The sequence below is a fragment of the Stegodyphus dumicola genome, chromosome 12 (genome assembly GCF_044657685.1).
Source record: "Stegodyphus dumicola isolate Sdum_Otavi_A_Nest chromosome 12, ASM4465768v1".
Taxonomy (NCBI): domain Eukaryota; kingdom Metazoa; phylum Arthropoda; class Arachnida; order Araneae; family Eresidae; genus Stegodyphus; species Stegodyphus dumicola.
The window spans coordinates 76637421-76661393 of NC_140779.1; the positions used below are offsets into that span (position 1 = coordinate 76637421).

A 23973-nucleotide genomic window follows, 5' to 3' on the forward strand; every position below is an offset into this window, starting at 1 on the left:
ATTTCATATAATTATTTAAATTATATGAAAAGAGAAACCATAGAAAATATTTGCAATGAATTATATGCAAAAAAAAAAAAAAAAAAAAAAAAAAAAACATACTAATATTAATTTTTTTTAAAAAATTTGCGCTTCTATTGGCAATAACAGGAATTCACGCATTTTAACTTTATTAAGAACAGATGGTTACCAATATACACAAGTAATTCCTTCAATATCTACGGTAAACAATTTCTTAAATGTACAGATACAGAAATAATTTAATATAAATCTGTGTTTATATTTTTTTATAATAAAATTTTGTACACAATTTAGGTACTTCCTGGTTACAGACACCCACAATGAAATGCTGTGAAAAAGTACTGATGAGGCAACATGCCATGTCCACAACCCAGGTATGCATGTAGCATACACGTTTTTGATTTCATGGTGAATTTACACTTTTGAAATCCAAAGGTAATTTTTTTATTAATATTTCTTTATGAATTAGATACATTTGTTTTTATTGTAATGAATCACGATGAAACAGTGGAGATTGTTCCTTTTATTTTTATTATGCTGAAATGTTTCACTGGAGTGTAGGCTGAAACTTCAACTGTTCTCCAGGTGAACGTGGCTCATGTACAGTGGTGAGAATGTGCACAATGCTGAATTTGTGCAGTTCTATGACTTTTTTTCCGGTGAAAACAGAAAGCTGCATACTTAGAGACAACATTCTTCAAACCACAAAAAAGTGTTTCTCACTAAAGTTGTAACTGAGTTTGGGACTTTGGAGTGGGAATTTGGATAATCAAATAATCAGAAAGTATCTACACAATTTATTTAAAATAAAAACATACCCAAACAGAAAGTTTCCAGCAACCACAGTTCAGCGAATCCTGCTAATGACATGTCAAACACATTATTCCAACCCACCTGATGCCTGAATGTACACTCTGCCATTTTACTTGTTAAATGTCTTATAAGAAATTCACAGATACTGAATAAATTGCTTGTGTTTATGGTAATCATCTTTCTTGCAAAGACTGAAATGTGACAATTCACATTTCGCATTAAGATTGCTATAATATATATATATATTTGAAATGAAAATAAATTGTACCTGGTTCTTTTAAAGGGTCTCCGCCATGTATGACTACAAGATCTGGAACACCATCAAAATCAATATCATTCACATATTGAGGTGTATACACATTGGATGCATCAATTTTTGCATTTTGATCATCAAATTCCCATAAAAGAAATCCATCCACTCCACTAATAGCACTGAACCCCTATGGGAAATAAAGTACTACTGACATTCATCCAAAAAATAACAAAGACTTGACATTCAAAGTTTAAAACTTCGATGTGATTAATCAGAAAATGTGCATTACACATTATTTTTTTTTAATTTATAAATATTGGTTTACTGAGATACATCAAAACAGAAGGGAAACACACCAAAGTAAAACATAAAATTAGGCAAAACAGCAATTTTGTGCTTGGCATATATTTTAGTCAGCACTATCGATTTTGAGGGCAAACAGGTAAGGTCCCTCATTGTCAAGAGCAAAAAAAAGATGCAATGAAGGGAAAACTAATGGTTATATTTATACCCAAAATGAGTACAGCAAATAAGTGCCATCTGTCAGCAGAAATAGTAATAAAAACTAAAAAATGAAGTTAATACAATTTTAAAAGGAATGGATTGGGAAGTAATTAATTAAAGATGAATTTTTGTGAATGTGAAAAGCTTCAAGAAAATCCAATTCACCAAAGGAAGAAGCATTTGGAATAATTTTTGATGAATCAAAGTAAAAAATTATGATTACATTTCCAACTATGATTAGCTATTAAAGACTTGTTAACATTAGATTGCCCAAGGAAGTCATTTTGACTGCTTCTTAATTTCAATTAGAAAAACAATTATGTATATAATGACATAATTTCTTAGAATTTTGTGACTTTTTGTACAACATATAAATGCATTTATTAGTAATTGTAGTTAACCCCCCTTCTTTCATTTCTGGTATATACTATATATATGTATTGGGAAATTTAAATAATATTTAAATATTGGGAAATTTTAAATAATCAAATGACTCTTATTATTGAATTGAGTAAATTTCTTATATGAATAAGTTCAGCTCTGTATTGAAATAACAGTTTTCATTTTTTTTCGATTACCGTCACATGATAACATACAAGTACATGATAAATTGTCGATTTGGGCGTTAAGGACTTGATAAGTTACAGTTTCCCAATAAGCTACAGTAGTACTTGTTATTTGCATCTCAGTGAACACATTGTTTTGAAATTTGTCAAGCCATTTACAAGCTGTGGAAGAACTATCATGACTGATAACTTTTCCACTAGCATGCCACTCGTGACAAAATTATTGACCAAAAAAACAACTCTAGTTGGTACTATTAGAGGAAACAAAAGAGAGCTAGCCAAACAAATGAAGGGTAACATGTCTCCTTTTTCCGCTCTGCTATATAAATCAGAGCATGGTGTTCTTACAATATATAAAAGCAAACCAAATAAAAGAGTAGCTGTTCTAAGCATAAATTTGTGAAATTTGATAAAAGTAATAAAAAAATGTTACTGAAATCTATTCAATTTTATAACAGCACAAAATCTGGAGTTGATATGACAAATCAAATGGCCAGAAAATATACAATAAAAGCTAGTTCTCGTAGATGGCTCCTCCAAATATTTTTCGATATTTTAGGTTTGGCTGCTATAAATGCTTGGATCCTTTACAAAGAAATGACAGGAATACAAATACAACAAAAAGAGTTCTTGTTTCAATTAACAGAACAGCTTTCCACAGAATACAGAGCTGCAAGAAAAGTCATCAAAGCATAAAGACCCACAAAGATCAACTGCAACATCATCAAATGCAGAATTTGTCAAGTATGACTTTTCCACAACAAAACAAATATATGTGAAAAATGACAAAAGTATGTTTGTGGATTTCCACTTTCATTTGGAAAAAATGTACAAATAATAATGAATAAATTATTTTTTTCACAAGTGAAGTAATTTTTTTATTGTTACTATTTACTAATAACTTGTTATATATCTGTAAATAATATAAAAAAATATTAAAAATTAATTTTAAAAAAATTTCTTTACACATTAGTTATTCTTTCGCAGTGCAGTCATTTTGACTGCTTTTTGGGCAATATAAGTATATACTAAGTTTCAGTCTTTCTAGTGTTAATTTTGCCCTTTTGGACATAAGATTCATGTTCCTTGATGTGAAACTTTAATGCTCTTTTAGTTTCGCAAATATATCTCAAATCAAACTGACAAGAGATGCTACAAATTCCCCAAGAATTAATGTCAGATATGGAATATTTAAGAACCCAACTGGTTTTTTTTTTTTTTTTTTTTTTTTTTGATAGGAGAGAAAATGACTATAAAATTGGATTTCCTTGCAATTTTGTAAGTGACAAAAGAATAAAATGGAGGCATAAAAAAGTTATTAATGTATATTTCTAAAGTCAAATGTCTTCTTCGATGGCAAGATGAAATTTTTTAAAGGTTTTTATCAATGAACATGGGAGAAAATCCTCACTCAACGGTAAGTGAACAAAAAAACCAAGTTCATTCGCATGCAAAGGTTCTGAGGAACAATCTCTGACAGCGTGAAATACACAATAGTAAAGAGAAGGCATTTTTTTGCATAGCCAGATGACATGACTTGGTATGGGGAAGCAAACATATAGAAAAGGTCTCATCCATCCAGTTAATCTTTCCACTGTAAATACTAATCCTATTGTTAATATTTCAAAGATAAAAGTATTAAAATAGAATTTTTCAAAGACATCTAAACCTTCAATTTCTCAAATTATTGCCTCTATTGAAAAGCTTTTAAATTCTCTGAAATTTCAGAAAGACGGAAAGAACAGTGTGCCACTAAATTACTCATAATGTGAATTTTAATAACAGATAATTTGTTTCAAAGCTTAACCAAAAGGAAAAGAAAGGTCTTGCATGAAATTCATTCTAATCCAAACATTACAATTTCTAAGGATCCTTCAACTTCTGACCTCAAGAAAGTTAAAACAGCTGTTAAATCTTCTCATATACTTCCAACTAAGTTTTAAAAATAACTCCCCACCTCCATTTAGTAGCATTCTCCCCCTCAATTTGTGTTCGGTATTATGCTCATTTGAAACTCCACAAAATTAAAACTCCTTTTCACTCTATAGTTTCCAAGTTAGAAAATGCATCATATCCCTTTTGGCCAAATATTTAGTTTCCATATTTTCTAATAATAATAACACTATAGAAAATTCTTTTGAAGTCGTAAATAAACTTCAAGATTTTTCTCTCCCTCACTCTATTAAGGTTTCTTTCCAGGTTACATTACTGTTTACTAATGTTCCAATCAAAGTAGCACTAAAATGTTTTGAAACAAAGCCTTGAGAATTCCATTTCATACACACTGAAACTGAAGAGTTAATTTCCCTAAAGTCTCTTTGAGTCAAACCCACATTGTTTTCCAAAATTAAAATTACCACCACCTATGGAATTTTCCTCCTGTACTTGCTGACATTTACATGCACTATTCTGATGTCAAATTCTTTGAGAAACTATCTTTTCATTTCCAGATTTTTTATGTAGATGACACTTTTGCACTTTGTGATGATAATAAAAAAAAATTATCTGCTATAAATTTGATTGTTCGAGCCATCCAGCTCAGTTTACTTTTGAAACTGAATTTGGCAATAGCCTCCCCTTTCTTGATATTCTTATAATCCATAATAAATCTGATTTCAGTGCTACTGTTTATCATAAATCCTTTTGTGTTTGTATGCCTCCCCACACTAAGTTATGTCATCTGGCTAAGCAAAAAGTGGCTTCTTTTTATTATTATGTATTTTGCACTCTCAGAGTTTGTTCCTCAGAATTTTTGCTTGTTAACGAACTCATTTTTTTGTTCACTTGCCATTGACTGAGGATTTTTTTTTCTATGGTCATTGATAAAGCCTTAAAAAATTTTTATCTTGCCATCGAAGAAGAAATTTGACTTTAGAAATAATATTAATAACTTCTTTGTGCCTCCATTTTATCCTTCTATCGCTTACAAAATTGCAAGGATTTTTCAGAAGTCCAATTTTAAAGTCATTTTCTTGCCTATCAATAAAATCCATGATTGGAATCTTAAAGATTCCGTTCCTGACCTTAATTCTTGGGAAACTTATAGCATATCTTGTCAGTTTGACTTGAGAACTATTAGCTAAACTAAAAGAAAGTTTTGCATCAAAGAACATGAATCTTATGTCCATAAGGACGAAATTAACAAGTCTTCGATAGCTAATCATTGTTGGAAATTTAATCATAATTTTTAGACTTCAAAAATTGTCCACAATGTTTCTTCCATTGGTGAATTAGATTTTCTTGAAGCTTTTCACATTCACAAAAATTTACCTTTAGTTAATGACTTTCCAATTCATTCTTTCCTAGTGTTATTAAAATTCTATTAACTTAATTTTTCAGTTTTTGTTACTATTTCTGCTGACAGATTGTACCTGTTTCTCAGTTGCTTTACTCCCTTTGGGTATAAATATAACCGTGGTTTTTCCTTCCTTGCAGATTTCATTGCTCCTGACAAAGAGGGAGGTTTAGCTGTTTGCCCACAAAATCAATAGAGTCTTGACTAAAATCTAAATATAATCTTGACTAAAATTGCTGCTTTGCTCAATTTTAAACTCAGATACATATTAATAATGACCTATCCAGCTAAGTTTATTGAAATTTATTCTAAAAACAAACCATAATTAAAATAATAATGTGACAACAAAATGTTTAGAACAGGGTAATATGAAACACTGCATCTAAGAACATTTCATTTAATAACATCCCAAATGCATAAAATACTTGCTAAAAGATCAATTGCTGTTTGAATACTTGCAAAGTCATTAATGGTGCTAACACTAAATTTCATTAATCTGCAAAGAAGCCTGAGAAGTTGTTCTCTTTAAAGCAACTGAAATTTATAGCTATGAGGTTCACTCTATGTAAAAAATAATTTTAGCACAAAATGCTGTATTTAACAAGAATTTATATTCATCACCAAAAAATAAAACATAAAATATGCTTGACTCCCATATGACAAAAAATGACCAAGGTATTTAATTTCAAAATTTGATATTTCCCCATGTTTTTAAGCTTATTTTAAGGGTCAGCTAAGAAATAGATCAAAATAATTACACATTGATTTTTTTTAACCTTTCATGTTATTTAGCAGGTTTTTTTTTTTTTTTTTTTTTTTTGTTTGTTTGTTGTTGTAGTTGTGATTTAGTAGTGTGTCACAATCCTCATTTTATAAGTTTGCCACAAAAGCATGCCAAAACAATTTTCCTGTTAAGCATCTTAAAAGCCTTCAGTTACTAAAAATGCATTTATATTCTCATATTGTTTCACGACTTAGATAATGATCTAGTAAATGTAAAAAAATTCATTACATTAGAAATAATTTCAGATATAAATAATGTTACGAGTCGGCTATGAGCCAATATCGAAATCTGCCACCGTTTTCCAAAACATGCATTCTACAAGATTGCATGAATAAGACCTCCAATTTTGGAAATGTTTATATTAATCAATACTTTTCATGATACTCTGCAAAGCAATACTTATCACTTCATTTAATACCACATATTTCTAACCTGATATTTTATGTATGAGTGCAAATATTTCACTCTTTGCACATGACCTCTGAACATCATTTCAAACTTCAAGGTTGCAACTCAACAGGAGAATGAAATTCCCTGACTTCTCCAAATTTTCCAGGTGAGTTACAAGAAAATTCCAGGTTATCCACGTGGTGCACTTTGGCTGTGCTGAGAGTAAATTAACCCTCTGAGCATTATGACCGGGTTTATCTGGTCATTAGAAGTTTTGCTACTTATATATTAGTTTATAATTTAAGATATTTTGCTTTCTTACTTTCTTTAATAATGTAAATATCATCTTAATGAATGTAAGTCTATGAAAATACAGACTAAAATAAGTAATTATACAAACTAAATCAATAAATGCTGTTTAAATACTGGTCTTCATGACTGATCTAAAATCCTGTTCCACTCAAAGGGCTAATCATGGTACCACTTGAAAAAACAAAAATTTGCCAATTATGCCCAAAGCTATTATAACTATAATAAAAGTTGTTTCCTCCACTGAGAATTGAGATTAGAATTTGCCCAATTGGGATTAAAAAATGTCTTTTCGGCAGATATTTTGTAGCTAAAGAAAGGAAGATATCAATGTAATGATAATTTAAAATATATTCAAATTTTTTATACTTATTTAGCAGCATTTATAAGTAAAAAATATGTGCACTAAATTTCGTGATGGAATGTCATCATACTGCTAGAATTAATATCACAAATATGACAGAGAAAACTGCCTGAAATTTAAAAGTATTATTAACTAATAATAAATAAATTTGAAAGGAAGAAGTCACATTAAATGATATGAATAACATTAAAATAAATTACTTAAAGATTAAAACTTTAATTACAAAAATTGACAGTATTTTGGCTAATATAGATATATTAAATGGTTAGCCTAGATGGCAATATTATTATTTTATTTTACTACGAAATGACAAATAAGACATTTAAGAAAGAAGAAAAGGTTTAAAAGATTTTGTTTTCTACAAGAGGGGAGGGAATTTACTTTCTTTCAACATGCACTGCACATGCAAATCTCTGAATTCTTGAGGTTAGCTAGCTCTGTACAAACTTCCAAATGATACTCGTGCGATACATAATTGCCCAATAAAGTTATTGCTTCCAATGTTGGTGTGAAAATCACTTTTTGGGGGACAGTATTTTCAAGTTCCCCGACTTTTCAAGATTTTAATTATAATATTTAAATTCCCTGACTTTTCGTGGTTTTCCAGGTAGCGTGGCAAGCCCAAAACTTTAAGACTATATGTCTTGGTTACACAGGCATCAAACTTTCTTTTTTTTATTTTCTAGAATAAATATAAAAATTTTACTAAATATAACTTCAGGGACTGATGACTGTATAAAAAGTTGGAGTTCATAATTTTTATATTTGTGTGCCATAATATGAATACTGCTTTCATATTAGCATTACCACCTTAGCTAAAGTCTCCAAATTCTCAAAATACTTCGAACTCTGGCAAGCATACAACAGTTCTTGATGCAAACACGTGAGTATTAATTCTTCCGTTTTAACAAGCACATAGCCTAATTCAGAAGTCAAACAACAAAAATCAGCGTTATATTTTTCAAATTTTCACAGGAATAGTTTTGATGGTTTTACCAAACCATCATCCTCAGCTGCAAAAGCGCAAAATGCAACAAAGCGCAAAAGCAATTTTTGCACTTTTGCAGCTGAGGATGATGGTTCGGTAAAACCATCGAAACTAGTCTTGGGAAAATTTGAAAATATAACTCTGATTTTTGTTGTTTGACTTCTGAATTTCTTTTTGTTCAGCGTGATATTGTGTCTTAATTAAGCACATAGCCATTTTCATATGTGTTGTGCGTATGTTTCATATTCCAAATTCCAGTGCCTTTTAAAGACAAATCATGATTTTTTTTTTGTTTTAAACTCAATTTTAAAACATGCACTTATAAAATTAGTTTGTAATGGAAGAAACCGTGGAAAATTGTCAGCAGAATACAGTAGTTTGCCAAAAAATTTCTAATGAAAACAGCTATTTTGAATGCATTCTTAAAGCAATTGCCAAGAAACTTCCATCAGAACAAAAGCAAAAATAAAACTACTTGTAAATAAATTTACTGATTAACTTTTGGAAGAACTACCTAATTCCCACATAATTCAGGTATGTAATAATCTGTTGATGCATAATAAATACTTTTTGTAAATGTAAATTATTCACTTTCTTGTGTAAAACACTATCAAACTGCACCACAGTGGTTGCACTAATATGTAAGTACTTAATTCAGAAGTCAAACAACAAAAATCAGCGTTATATTCACAAAATTTTCACAGGACTAGTTTCGATGGTTTTACCGAACCATCATCTTCAGCTGCAAAACCGCAATTGAACAAGATAGGAAATAATGATTAGATAAGATAAGAAAGCCTGGACAAGAATAAGCAAGTGGCGCCATCTGTTGGCGAAACCAGAACTAAAACATAATTTCTCTAAAAGCTGAAGGTAAATTTGGATTGGAATTAGGATCGTTAACTAGAACAGAAAGATTTCTATGAATGTGAAATGCCTCTAGAAAATCCAGTTCTCCAATGGAAGATGTTTTTTGAATAATTTTGGCAGCAGAAAAATTGAAAGTGTGATTTTCGGACCAACAATGTTGAGCAACAGAAGACTTCTGTGTTTCCTTTTTTCTAACATATGCCTCATGTTCTTTGACGCGAAATTTTAAGGCTCTCTTAATTTGACCAATGTAAATTAAACCACACTGGCAAGGAATCCTATAAATACCCCAGGAATTCATATCCGGAATGGGGTCCTTGAGTATAGAAGTTGGAATTTTATTGATGGGAGAATAAACAACCCGAAAGTTAAATTTCTGCAAAATATGTGCAACTTTATAGCTAATTGATGGAAAGAAGGGAATGACAACAGAATTTTTATAATCTCCTAAAATAAGAGTGTGGCTTTTAGTGTGTTGAGATGAGAATTTTTTAACTGCTTGATTAATAATGTTGGGTGAAAAGCCCCTGTCAATAGCTATTGCTTTTAAATAATTTAGTTCTTCATCAAGGGCTAGTTTGGAGGAGCAAACTTAAAGAGCACGGAAAACATAGGAATAAAATGAAGCTAACTTTTGTTTAGTCGGATGACATGATTTAAAGTGTGGTGGAAGGCAAACCGATGAAGGTTTACGGTAAACTGTAGTACTGAAGTTGGATGTGTTACGTGTGACCAGAATATCGAGAAACGGAAGAGAATTGCAAGTCTCAAGTTCAAAAGTGAACTGAATAGCAGGATCAGTAGAATTCATTGTTGAAAGAACTTTATTTAAATCATCTTTATTACCTTCAAACAGGGTAAAAGTATCGTCTACGTAGCGGAACCATGCCGGGAAGTTTAAAGTTTCAAACAATTTTGATTCATAATAATGCATGTAGATATCAGCCAGGATGGGACTGAGGGGGCTTCCCATGGCTAATCCCATCTGTTGCGAATTGTGCCAGATTATATGCTCTTCCCAAAATTCATAAAAGTGGTATTCCTTTCCGCCCTATTGTATCAAATTTAGGTACTGCCTCGTATCCATTAGCTAAATATTTAGTTTTTAGATTTTCCACTCTATTAGACAATAACATTTATACCATAAAAAATTCAACAGAGTTTGTAAAAAAGGTTAAAAACATTTCTCCTAGTAATTTACTCATGGTTTCTTTTGATGTAAAATCATTATTCACCAATGTCCCAGTGGAGGGTGCATTAAGATGTCTAGAAACCAGACTTCGCGAATTTCATTTCTCTTGCATCGAAATTGATGAGCTAATTTCTCTCACTCAACTCTGTTTGAAACAAACACATTTTGTTTTCCAAAATAAATATTACAAGCAAACTGAGGGATTAGCCATGGGATTAGCCTTGTTCACTGACTTTCAATTGTCGCCATTTTGGTTGCTCTATGTTGTGTTTTCAGTTTGCTGTGCACATTCAAAATGTTTAAGACAATTAGTTCTCCCGCTGACTGTGAGATTCGTGCCGTGATTGAATTTTTTAACGCAAGGAATGTAAAACCGGCCGAAATTTATCGTCAAGTGACAGACGTTTACGGTGAATACGCGATAAGTGATGGAATGGTGAGAAAGTGGGTAAGAATGTTTAATGCAGGTCGAACAAATGTCCACGCCGAGGCTCGGAGTGGTCGGCCTTCTGTTCTCACCGATGATTTGGTAAGGAAAGTTGATGAAGCAATTCATGAGAACAGACGCTTCACAATGACAACTCTTTCAGAGGCATTTCCCCGAATTTCACGTACTGTTTTGTTCGAAATTGTGTCTGACCGCTTGATTTATCGCAAACTGTGTTCCCGATGGGTTCTAAAATGCTCACTGATGTTCGCAAAACAAAGCGACTTGGTAGTGCCCTGACATTTCTCATGCGGTACAGTGATAAGGGAGAAAACTTTTTAAACCAAACTGTGACAGGTGATGAAACTTGGGTGTGTCATTTCACACCAGAATCGAAACAACAATCGATGGAGTGGAGATAACACTCATTCTCTGAAAAAAAAATGCTTCAAAGTGACAATATCATGACAAAAAATCATGTGCACTGTCTTCTGGGATAGGAAAGGCGTTTTGCTTACTGAATTTCTTCCCAGAGGTGAAATCATTTATGCGGCACGATATTGCGAGACTTTGACAAAACTTAGGCGTGCCATTCAAAACAAACGAAGAGGAATGCTCAGTAAAGGAATTGTGTTGCTCCATGACAATGCTCGGCCCCATACTGCTGGTGTCACTCAATCGTTAATTCGACAGTTTCATTGGGAGCAGTTCGATCACCCGCCATACAGCCCGGACTTGGCGTTGTGCGACTATCACTTGTTCCTGCACATGAAGCGCAAGCTTTGGATCTGACGATGACACGAAAAATGCTGTGGAGTCATGGTTATTGAAACTGGCGGGAAGTTTCTTTGATAATGGTATACAAAAACTGGTCACCCACTATGACAAGTGTTCGATCATTGGCGGAAACTATGTTGAAAAATAGTTTAAGATATGTATTTTCATGTAAAAATAAAATTGGATTCGAAAAAATTGTTTTACTATTTTTTTTTTTTTTTTTCCAAAACGGTACTTAGTTTCCGAATACGCCTCGTACTAAAGCATAAAGTAAAAAAATATTTTTTAATTTCATTGAGATGGTTTTAACAGGAAAACTGATAAATCTCTTAATAGTATAGAGAAAGTCAGCATGGAGACTATTACTATTAAGAGTACCTCTCGCAAGACCTTCTTTGACTGTACAACATATTTCATATTTAATAACAACTTCTTAAATGAACAACAAACCCTTAAACAAAATGAATCCTAAAACTCAAAAATCCTCACTTGACCTTCAAACCTTTTTAAAATATCAACTGTGAAGAAGAAAATAATATGTGGTAGCTTCTGATACCAAGCAAAATAACTAAATTTATTTAGTATTTTATGTACTTTCTACAGTATTTTGAAATTTTTATTGCATTTATTTCACTTTTTAAATTTTAAAATGATTTTTATGCACAATTTGTATTTCACATTTTTGTAAAAATAAAACATTTAATAAAAATCTGATATTATTATAAAATAAAATATGAGCACTTAATTTTAATGACATACCACTGCCTCACATAGCTGCTAACATGACTGAATAAAACAAAATAATACATAAAAATTTAAACAAAATTGTGCAAACTATAATGATTACTAAGTGTTCAACTGAGTGAACAAATGCTTCCAAATAAGTAACTTACAGCCATACGTCCACCACCTAGACAATCTTTGACACCATCGCCATTTAAATCAGTGTTACAATTGATGGCAAACATTTCATGGGCAGAATAATGTCTCCATATCTCATTGCCAGTTTTACCATCTAAGGCAAGAATACCTCCTCCACACTCATCTTTAGATTTAGGAAAGTAAACACGACAAACAACCTTCGGATAATAAAATGCATCGGCACCTAGGAAGGAACAAAGCATTATGAAATATAAACCATTTTTTTCTGACCAATTTAAATAGATTTCTAAATTAGACAGGTTAGTTAATGCACACAATTTGTATTTTCCAATATGCATTAATTGGAACCAAAAAAAAATTAAATTTAACATTATTGTTGCTATAAATATTTTAGATAACATGCCAACAAATTAGAAAATTTGTATTCCGAATACAATAAAATATAATTAATTCCAATTCTGTATGGTATGAACAGAATATGCATTACATAGTTTGAGAAACACAATACAATTTATAAATATCTGCGTATGTCATTATAAAAAGAAATAAGCAAGTTGACTTAAAATAATTTACTGATATTCTGTTATTCTACAATTTGATTTCCTTCATTTATCACAGCAAAGAACTAAAGCAAAATCAGCTTCACAATAAATGGCTTCATGGACAGCTTTCAAAGGAAATCTGGTTCATGTATATACTAATAAAAAATTATTAATTATTCTAAAAGCCACAAAAACTCTCTTAAAATTTATTTAGTCTAAAAACTAAAACCATCCTCACACAATTAGCCTGCTCAGTGATTTAGATTTAAACCTAATATGAAAAGTAGTATTCTGTGGTTTTATTCTATTAAGCACAACTAATTCAAGGCTTATTATGTTTGACACAATGTGCATATTTCATCCTGATCCATACATTTGAAAAAAGTGCAAAAGATCCCTTAGTCTTCTGAAATATCAATTACCCATTTTAATATTTCAAATTTATTTCTTTTCAATAAAGATATTTATGATCATTGATCATGCTTATCTGGCATCTTACACTGGTTGGTAAAATGCTTTTACTTTGATGAAAATTATGAATGTAAATGGATAATTATTATTATGTTGTTGACACTTATCTTACTTGTCTGATATTAAATTCCACACAGGCCAACAAAATTCATCGCGGCAAGAAGTGCAAGATTGTGCCTGTCGTTGGGAGAGCCTTGAGCACCATACAATTGGCAGTACAACTTTGCTTAGTTTCAAACCCCCCCTTGGGAATTTTGATGGAGAGAAAACCAGGAGGGAAGTCTGAGGGACAAGTCTCTCACCCACCCCTTCCTCTACCACCAACCTCTCAAGAGGGCTTTTGACTTGGTGCATATTTAGAGTGCCCCCATGCCACACATACAAACATCCATGCCTTCTCCAGGATTCAAGTCTGGGCCCTTCAGTACAGCAGTCAGTGTCGCTAACCATTATCCTGGTTGGATGATGATAATTTTCATAATATGTTAAATTAAATAACTTCCTCTACTTAAATTAATTTTATCTACCAAGGTAATGCAGCAATGAATATGCAAAAGATAAGAAATTATGAGGTACATCCAGAAAGCAAGTGTTCCTTGCATTTTGACAGTAATGGTCAGGATTTATCATTTCACCTCTGGACAAAAGGTCAATGAGTAGAATGCCCTTTCTGTCCCAGAATATCATGATCATCAGTTTTCACATCAGTCAACAATAATTTAAGTTAAAAAAAAAAATCTCATTGAATTTTGTCCTTTGATCCACTGCGATGCCAATACATTAATTTCAGCTTACTTTCTGGAACAAATTGAGAAATACATGTTTAATCACCTATGATGATCATGATCATCAAGAAATTTATCACCATCATTATGATATTGCTGCAGAACAATTAGTGCTAAACCCCTGCATTTGTTTTTGTGTTTGTTTTGTGTTCGTGCACCACTTAAAATGCAATTTCCAGAACAAGAGATGCTTTATGACAATTTCATATAACAAGAAACATAATATCTGCAGAAAATGGCTTTAAGTTCTGTAACTGTGAAGGAGTCAGTTCACCAAAATACACTGCATACTTGCAACATAAGGTCCTCATTAGTTGACAGCCCCTATGCATTCCTCATTGTGGCCATCTTGACAACCTTTGGAAAACTATCTGAACAAACACGTACCATCTGCATAATTATGATGTTGGGCTCAGATAATTTTCACAACTGATGATGAATTCTGATTTGCTATCTTCTAAGCATTCGAAAATTTTATCACTGATCTAACTTCCAACATGTAGCCGGAAAAATAAAGGCCAATATTTTAAGCTTCTATAACTGTGATGCTTCTATAGCGTGACCATTGAAGTGACAAATATTGCTTACGATACCTTAATCCTAACACACATATTCACCTTTTGCAATGCATCACCTGCCATCTCTTATCAGGGTGGAAAACCTTTTTCTGGCCGAGTCTAATATTTTTGAAAATTTACACTAAGACAGAATAAAATAAATTCGAAAGTGCAAATACCATACGACAAGAAACTGACTGATTTCAGTTTATGTCATGCGATTTTTATTTAATAATCCTATAAATTATATTACATATTGTTATAGTTATCAATTACCTTGGGTCCCATTTTCCTGGTGAAAAACATTGCTACCAAGCAATAAGACAAGAAAGGCGAGAATAATTAATAAGGTAACTCAAAAAAGTTGAATTTACTTCAAACTTACATCGCCATTTGCATGCTGTATAAGAAATGGAATAAAAAAATTAAGCATATAAAATTAAAATTTTTGCATATAATAAATGAAATACTATGTGTTTGTGCACCACTTAAAATGCAATTTCCAGAACAAGAGATGCTTTATGACAATTTCATATAACAAGAAACATAATATCTGCAGAAAATGGCTTTAAGTTCTGTAACTGTGAAGGAGTCAGTTCACCAAAATACACTGCATACTTGCAACATAAGGTCCTCATTAGTTGACAGCCCCTATGCATTCCTCATTGTGGCCATCTTGATAACCTTTGGAAAACTATCTGAACAAACCACGTACCATCTGCATAATTATGATGTTGGGCTCAGAGAATTTTCACAACTGATGATGAATTCTGATTGCTTTTAAGCATTCGAAAATTTTATCACTGATTTAATTTCCAACATGTAGCCAAAAAAATAAAGGCCAATATTTTAAGCTTCTATAACTGTGATGCTTCTATAGTGTGACCACTGAAGTGACAAATATTGCTTACGATACCTTAATCCTAACACACATATTCACCTTTTGCAATGCATCACCTGCCATCTCTTATCAGGGTGGAAAACCTTTTTTCTGGCCGAGTCTAATATTTTTGAAAATTTACACTAAGACAGAATAAAATAAATTCGAAAGTGCAAATACCATATGACAAGAAACTCACCGATTTCAGTTTATGTCACTAAAATGCAGTTTTATGGAACTATTACTATTGGTGCAAAACACAATCTACCATAACTGCATCAAAAGGATTTTCGTCTTTCAAGAATCCTCATTACAATACTCCCCACCAAGTTGTTAATAATAACCTCCGATAAATTTTGGCAGTATTATTTCCAGCCATCCAAAAAATTTTTAAAAAAACCTTAATTTCATAATACATGCAGTTGACAATTCAATGTTCTGAAATAACTTTTGAATGTGGTTTTTTCACCTACAAAAAATTATTGTTGCTGAGGATATGGCTTATACAAAGAAAAAAATTACAAATACAAAATACACAAAGTTTACCAAAATGTCACAAAAGAATATTTTGCCTAGTAGCCAAAAAGATTATCATCAAGAAAATGTGCCCACGATACTGATAATTACCCAAAACTTGTAATAAGGAAAAAGAGTATAGTCATATAATTTATATTATTAAGATTAATTAATTTGTAAATAGTCTTTTCTTACTGATGGCTTACAATAAATTTCGACATGAAATATTTACTGTAGAGAATGCATATTTTATCTCAAATCTGTTTCTCACATGCAGACATAAAAACATCGTTTGAGGAATTTTTGTATTTAAAAATAAAACAGCAAAAATTCCTACATACATGCAACATTGAAAACCTACTGCATATACTTATATTTCATATTTAAAAAAAATAAAAAGTCAAAATACAAAATAATTTCTTACCAGTCCCAAATCCCATGATGATGTCATCTACCCCATCCATATTCACATCATTTAATCTGATGGCAGTTTCAGTAGTAAGCATGGGAAATGTTTTCACCCATATGTCTTTAGTGATAATTTTTGTGCAAGGCACCAACTTTTTATCTTTGAATAATCGAGTATGATGATCATTTGGTGAAATATTTTTCATGAAGATATTGATGAGAAAAACAATTAGACAAATAATACCTATTTGGGAATTAAAAAAACATGAGTTTGATGACCAAGTTGTGTAACATAAAGTTTAATTTGATATTTTTATGACACTTTAAATTTTTAAAAAAATGAAAGCTTTCACTAAATCCAGAAAAGACAATTATATTTCGATCAAAATTATTAAATTTTGATAAAAAATTAACATCTTAACTGCCACGGGCTTATATATATATCTTGTTCAGCCAATGCGTTAACTGCCCCGGGTGTATAGATATGACCTTCCGAAATACTATCATTTGCTTTGACTTCTACAGCAAAATTGTTCACAAAGCTTTGGAATGCAACACCACAATAATCTTGACAAAGTATGCAAAAGAGGAGAACCAAGGAGAGGTACATCAAATCAGTGTACATGAGGCTCAGTCACTTCTCTTTCTGTTGCATCTGCGATTTCGTTATTCAATATTCCTGTATGGGCAGGTACCCACTGGAGACTGGGCTTACAGTTGTCTGGTATATTTACTAGATGTCTTTGTATGGTTCTGACAAGTGGATTTTTACAGTATGTGCCTTGGATTGCTTGAAGGTTAGAGGCAGAGTCTGCATAAACATTGGGAAGAAGAGTTATCAGAAAATGCATAGCCAAGTGCAGCTTTTAAAGTAACCAACTGAGTTATGCTGAGTTATGAAAAACTGAGTTATGCTTTCAGAGCTTTCTTTCCTAGGTCTTTATGATCTGGCTTCCATGTAGTTGTACAATATTCAATGCCAGTACCATATTCTCCTTTTGACTCATCAATATAGACTGCAGTGGCTCTGAACCACGCCATTGATTTACAGTTAATTGAAATACTGAATGAAGATGAGTGAAAAGGTGGCTCGGAAATACTTTGCTTATAATCAGTATATACATAAATTCTATCCCGCAAACTTATTATCAGAGTCACAGCACACGCACTGTGCTAACAGATGCAGATGCAGTAGTTACGAAATCACATTTAGAGCATTAGTAGGGGAGATTTTGTAGCCTTGGCAAATGCTTAGGAGGAACAGTCTTTGTGCTGAATGTAGCAGATTCTCCATTTTAGCAGTGACAGTTATGCCCCACATGGAAGTGAAATTCACTCTGCAACTACTGTGTACCATATCCTAAGTTAACTTCCATGTTGGTGCTCCTGTCCGAAGTATAGAAAGAAATAACTTATGAAGTCATCCCTTGACTTCCTTTAAATGTGGGATCCATGTGCATGTGTGATCAATTATAATTCAACGATATCTCACATTTTAACTATTTTAATATTTTTGCTGTGAAGGCTGATGTGGGGTGTTTCCTGATAATTGGGCAGATAAACAGACTTTAGGCTTTTGAGTTGGTGATAATTATGGTTGTTGGCCCATTTGGTCATCTTGTCCATTGCTTTCTGCATCCTGGTCTTATATGTGTTATGGCTGTACCCTTTAATAACTAGCAATTATCAACAAAAGCCAATATTTTGTTGCGAGGATCTGCATTAAAGAGATTTCTTTTACTGTGGCTTTTAAAATATAATGATATTTCATGTGTGCTCATAGTTCCCATTTCTTCGGCTTGTGAAAATTTCTGCTTTTAAAAAAAATATAGTGGTTTTACATTGAAAATACTTAATTATACTTACTAGTTTTAATCTATTATCAACTGAAACTATGGTTACCCCTCCAAGAAAAATTATTTTACCAAGCTAAAGAATTTGTGAAAATAGGCATAATATGCAATCATATGTTGGGGGGGGGAAAACCTTTGGTAATGCAAAGTTCAGGTAACAAGTTTGCTGTGATAATGCATTTGATGCATAACTAATATCAATTGCTAAACTGTGGCCACCAGAAAATGTTTGTAAAATTTAACTTTTCAACATGTTTATAATGTTATTTTTTAAAATCAACTGCTAACAAAACTGTATTAAATAAAGTAATAAATAGAATTTTAAAATGTATTTAATTACCTACTATATAATTTATACAATTATTAACTACTAATTAAAGTAAATGCAAATTTATATTAAATTCCTTCTATATGTATATGCTAAATAACTTCTGTTCTGTGGATATTGAAGGAATTATTATTTACCATAGTCAATTTCTTTTTCATGTAAGCATATAATATTTGGTAACAAATCACACTTTCTTAAGCTCAAATGCACCAACACCACTACAGAAGACAAGAAGTACCTATTTCTGGAAGATGATACTTCTTCAGTTCACATTAAAAACATAAACAAATACTATATATTCTAATGCTATATAATTACAAAGTTTGTAACCCGTTTAAAACCTTTTTAAAGAAAGAAATAACATCTTTTTTTTTTTTTTTCTATTTGTTATATTGGTTACAATTTTTTTAAGAATTAGTTATGCTCATTTTAAAAGAATAAAAGTCAGGATTAAAAAAATTCTATGCAGAATCACCCACTGCATCGTGCGTTTCTCAAAAATCGACCAACTTGAAAATAACAAGTCAAAGAATTGCACAAACTCGGTATCCATGTACATATCAACCTATTTTCACTTAAAAAAACATCAGAGAATTACACAAACTTGAGAGCATCTGTAAACACTCATCCATTCATTCATTAAGCATTTACATGCAAATCTAACTTTTAAAGATTTTCTTTATCAAATTGCTTGATAGAATCAGTAGAATATATTTTTAATAACATTATTAATTCCTTAACTAACAAGAAATTAAATAAAATAATTATACATTTGGGCATTGATCAGTTAAAGTTTACTAATAGATTCATAAAAAGAAATGAAACAAATTAATTATTTTCTTTTGGACATTTGGATCTTTGTAGTTTTAGATTACCATATCTTGTACACATATTTTACTTGTATAAGAGATGCATGCCATTCATGAGCTGCACTGTGGTGTATAAACTATAATGATATGATGCTTAAAATTTAAGAATATTGAAGTATCTCCATTCTTCTAGGGACAGAGATTTTCATGTTTTTTTATATATATATCATGTTAATCACCATGTACAATTTTTTGTGCAACAGCTTTTTAAATGAACATTATTAGATGATTATAAATCAAAAGAAGCACAGAAAAACTTTGCAGAAAATAACTGATAAAGAACATACCTGAATTTGAAATATCTCTTTTTATGCTGATATTCAGTTTTATAAAACAATGTACTATTTTATACAGCATACTGATTTAGAATATTTTATTAAAGCAATTGAACATTTTTTTTTTTTTTTTTTTAAGTTTATATAAATCACAGCATTTAAAACAAATAAATGATCACTATAATTGTGATAGCATTTATTATGCATTGACCACTTTCATTGGCACTCTCCTTTGATTACATTAAAATATATGAAATGTAATTTCTCATACATTATTTGTTTTGTGCAGCCGGGGCAACAGGAATGAGACAAATTTTGGAATATAAAGTGGTAGGTTTATTTTAGCATCCATCTCACAAGCGTTCTCCTCGTACCTTGAGCAGAAGGCCTACTTATACCTATGTGTGCGTCACGAGGCTCCTCCAATCAGCGATATTAATTGAAATCACGAGGTGACGCTATCTTCTCATCAGGAGTGTTCTTAAGTACTTTATGTAATATGACAGATTTATGAGTTTGGCGATTTAGCGGGCGCCAACAGGTTAATATATTTTATACTAAAGAAAGGATTTCGCGAAAATTTAGGAACAGGGATGCAATTTAGGTAGAGAATCGCCAACACATTATTAAGCAATATTAATAGAATTTAATTTAATCAGTTGATTTAAAAATATCATTACATATATATATATAAAGTTATGTACTTACTAATAATAGAAGATAATGTTATGAAAAAGTAAAATATGGGACCCCAAATAACCCGGAGAGAGGGTACTTTTCTAACTTTAGTTTGCAAGGTTTCTTTATTTCGTAGTCGAGGAGCCATCAAAGGCTTGTTTACTCCATTTTCCTCCAGAGGTATGGACTTACCACCCCTGGTGAATACTTCATCATCACTTAAATCATCCTCATCATCTAATCCTTTTAAATCCAAACGCTCTTTATATGACGACATCATTTATTCAAACGGCACACAGCCAGACCTAGATATTAAAGATAAGACATCACATTATAAAATAAATGCATTTTCAAAGTTTATTTAAAGCAAAAAAAAAAAAAAAAAAAACAGTGATAGCTGCAAGTGAAATAGATTTTGAGATAATCATTTAGTAATACATGGAAAACATAAGAAACTTATTCTGGGAAATGCAAGTAGCTTGCCCTTGGTAGCAATACTAAATTCTTATTTGATACATTAACTTCCAAGTTCTGTCACTCAGAAAGGAAAGTGGTTAGTGACTCTGATTGTCTCTCTCTAGGTTCGAATCCCCAAAAAGGCATGGATGTAAACTGTCTGGGAACTCTTCTGCTACTGGGACTGTATTCAGAAATGTATGTATGCATGCATGTAAGTATGGATGAATGAATATGTTCATGTATGCAAGTACATATGTACATGTGTATGTATGTATGCATATATTAACACGCATACATGCACACACAGATTTCAGAATTCAGTCCCGATAACAGAACAGTACTACCGTCTGACCTAACGCAACAGTGGCTGCCTGTTAGATGCCTTGATAATAAAATGACCACTGTTTATGGCCTTAGTTACGGCCAAATGGAATAAAAAATTTACGAATTCCAATTTCATAAGTTAAAGGATCAAATTTTACCAGCGGATGCTTCAAAGAAGAAATAAGTTCTCAGGGATTCAGGGAAGAATGTGTCAGTGCAGAATCACTCACTGCTTGGCATGTTTTTAAGAATTGCACAAACCTCGGTATCCATGTACACATAGACCTATTTTTCACTTAAAAAAATCAGAGAATTGCAGAAATTCAGCATTACGCAGTTTTTGACTTTGTCCATGTACATATCGATGTATTTTCACTTAAAAAGTCAAAGGAAATTGACAAAAATTCAATTCTTTTTACTCAGCGCCGAACATAACGCGCCAAAATAAGAAGGTGATTCTGCACTTCACCCTACATACACGCATGCTGCAGCAAAACGTCAAAAACAAATTTGGCAACAAAGTCAAAATTTCTTCATTCCCAATTTTTAAACTTATATTTTACAATATTATTCCTATGTACCAATAATTTTTCCAACTTATGAAATCCGCAGATTTGTCAAAATATTATACAATGAACATTAATTTCTAAAGCAACAGATGTAAATAAATAAATTTCATCTTGAAGCTAAGGTATTTACAAAAAAAAAAAAAAAAAAAGCATTTTATTTAATAGTCACTATAGCCTCTCGAAAAGTCGTCTGGAAAATAGAATGATAAAAATTCACAGTAAACTAAACAAGATACACATCGTCTTTCGGAGCATATGTTGTACAATAAAATATATAGCACATTATTAGAATCGTTTTTTAAGTCGCAGGAATTTTATATTACTAGATGGATTTTCCTGATAAAAGAAAACAAGTCTGGATTGCTCTCTGAACCATATTTTTGGCATAATGGTTTTAACAACTCATACACATACGCAACTTCAAGATTTGTTTAACAGATAGACAGACAAGTAAAGACGGACGCATTGTTTGGTGCTCGCTAAATCTTTTTGCCCGCAGATCGAAAAATGAATCCGTCGTAGAATAGATTATGGCCGCTTTGCGTTAACTATTATTATTATACATTAGAATCAATAAGATTCTAGATCTTGCAGCTTTTGATTGATTTAACATGCAAATATTATAAATATTTTTTTCCTATTTTGTTTTTAAAAGGCGTCCTGCTGAGTGCAAATATTTCTAACATTTGTATGGTAATTGGCAACATCTATAACCAATGAAAATAAAAAAAGTTGTAAACGTTTGTTGTTAAATGACCGTGTAAAAGATATATGTGTAATATCTGAATACTAACCTATACTTGTATATATTGGATAAAAAAGTTAGATGATTTTTTGTTTTGGAATATTAATTATCAGGTTGGCATTAAAGTGCTTTTGGAAATTACTTTAAATGGCTTATTATTATATGTTTTTACTTTTTATTCAGCAGTGTGTCTTTTATTTATTTGATAATTCAAAATTCGTCCAAATGAAGACTAACAAAACCAGTTGCAGTACCTGTGAATCGAGCTATACATTTGTTTTTAATTCGTGGTAAACTGCGATAATTTTAACGTAGTTTTGTGTTTTAAATAGTTTCCCCCTGAAATCGAATTTTTTATGCTTTCACATTAAAATTTGATTTCTTAAAAGTATTTTAAATAATTTTAAAACTATAATTAAATTTGAAATCGTATGAAAATTTCTAGTCATTTCATTATCTCAATTAAAATCATAATGAATATGTATGCAGTAGTGTTTAAATATACATTGGAAAAATTCTTTGTAGAATCAAAGTTACGGTAAAAAATAGTTTAGCAGATGATATGTTTACATTTGCGTTCAGCCAGCAATAATGGCTTGAAGGTTTTGTTTCAACTTTTTCCTGTAGAAAGTCTGTCTACGATATTTAATTTTTTTATTCTTATCAAAGCAAGAAATATCAATTTAATATCTCCTACATCATTTATTCCAAAAACTTAACTTTAAAAGTGTATATCAAATGGAAATTTTGAATTCTCCATTTTGACCTCCTGAACGAGGTTTACAATGATCCTGTGTAGAATTTTATATTGATATGGACTATGATTTTATATTAATTTTATATGTATTAATACGATGGCATTATATTAATCCATATGATAATTCTGTGTACAACTGCATACAAATATACAGTTATGCATAATATAAAACTTATCTTATTGGTATATCTATCTATTTATTCATTTAAAAAAAATATGCTTACAAGATTTTTAGGTAATTTTAAATTAAGATTTTAGAATAGTGCAATTTACTGCTTTTCTGCATGATTTCTCCGAACTGGTTGATAAGAGTTTTAAAACATTTTGATTATTTTGATAAATAATTATATTAAACGACTAATAATTGTGTTTCCACCTGTTTGCATTTTAAAACTATAATTAAATTTGAAATCCTATGAAAATTTCTACTCATTTCATTATCTCAATTAAAATCATAATGAATATGTATGCAGTAGTGTTTAAATATATAATTATGCATACATATAAATTTTTTAATTTATT

The 23973-nt window shown here is 31.2% G+C and overlaps 2 protein-coding genes across 9 annotated transcripts in view; one reads left to right on the forward strand and one right to left on the reverse strand.

Annotated features, from left to right (window-relative positions):
- The window catches only part of LOC118192294 (uncharacterized), a 113677-nt gene extending 91253 nt beyond the window's left edge, over positions 1-22424 (reverse strand). For 3 of the 4 annotated variants that reach the window (XM_035363233.2, XM_035363241.2, XM_035363247.2), the window contains exons 1-5: positions 22273-22424; positions 20628-20902; positions 16611-16838; positions 12447-12658; positions 1103-1274 (exon numbers count right to left, since the gene is read on the reverse strand). In XM_035363233.2, coding sequence (XP_035219124.1) covers positions 1103-1274; positions 12447-12658; positions 16611-16838; positions 20628-20877 — 862 coding nt within the window. In that variant the 5' untranslated portion in view covers positions 20878-20902; positions 22273-22424. The remainder of the gene's footprint in view (positions 1-1102; positions 1275-12446; positions 12659-16610; positions 16839-20627; positions 20903-22272) is intronic. The other variant, XM_085806602.1, reaches the window with a different exon arrangement.
- A 225-nt stretch (positions 22425-22649) lies between these two features.
- The window catches only part of LOC118200941 (uncharacterized), a 67815-nt gene continuing 66491 nt past the window's right edge, over positions 22650-23973 (forward strand). For 3 of the 5 annotated variants that reach the window (XM_085806604.1, XM_085806606.1, XM_085806607.1), the window contains exon 1: positions 22650-22807. The gene's annotated coding sequence lies outside the window, so the exon portion shown is untranslated. The remainder of the gene's footprint in view (positions 22808-23973) is intronic. The other 2 variants (XM_085806608.1, XM_085806605.1) reach the window with 2 other exon arrangements.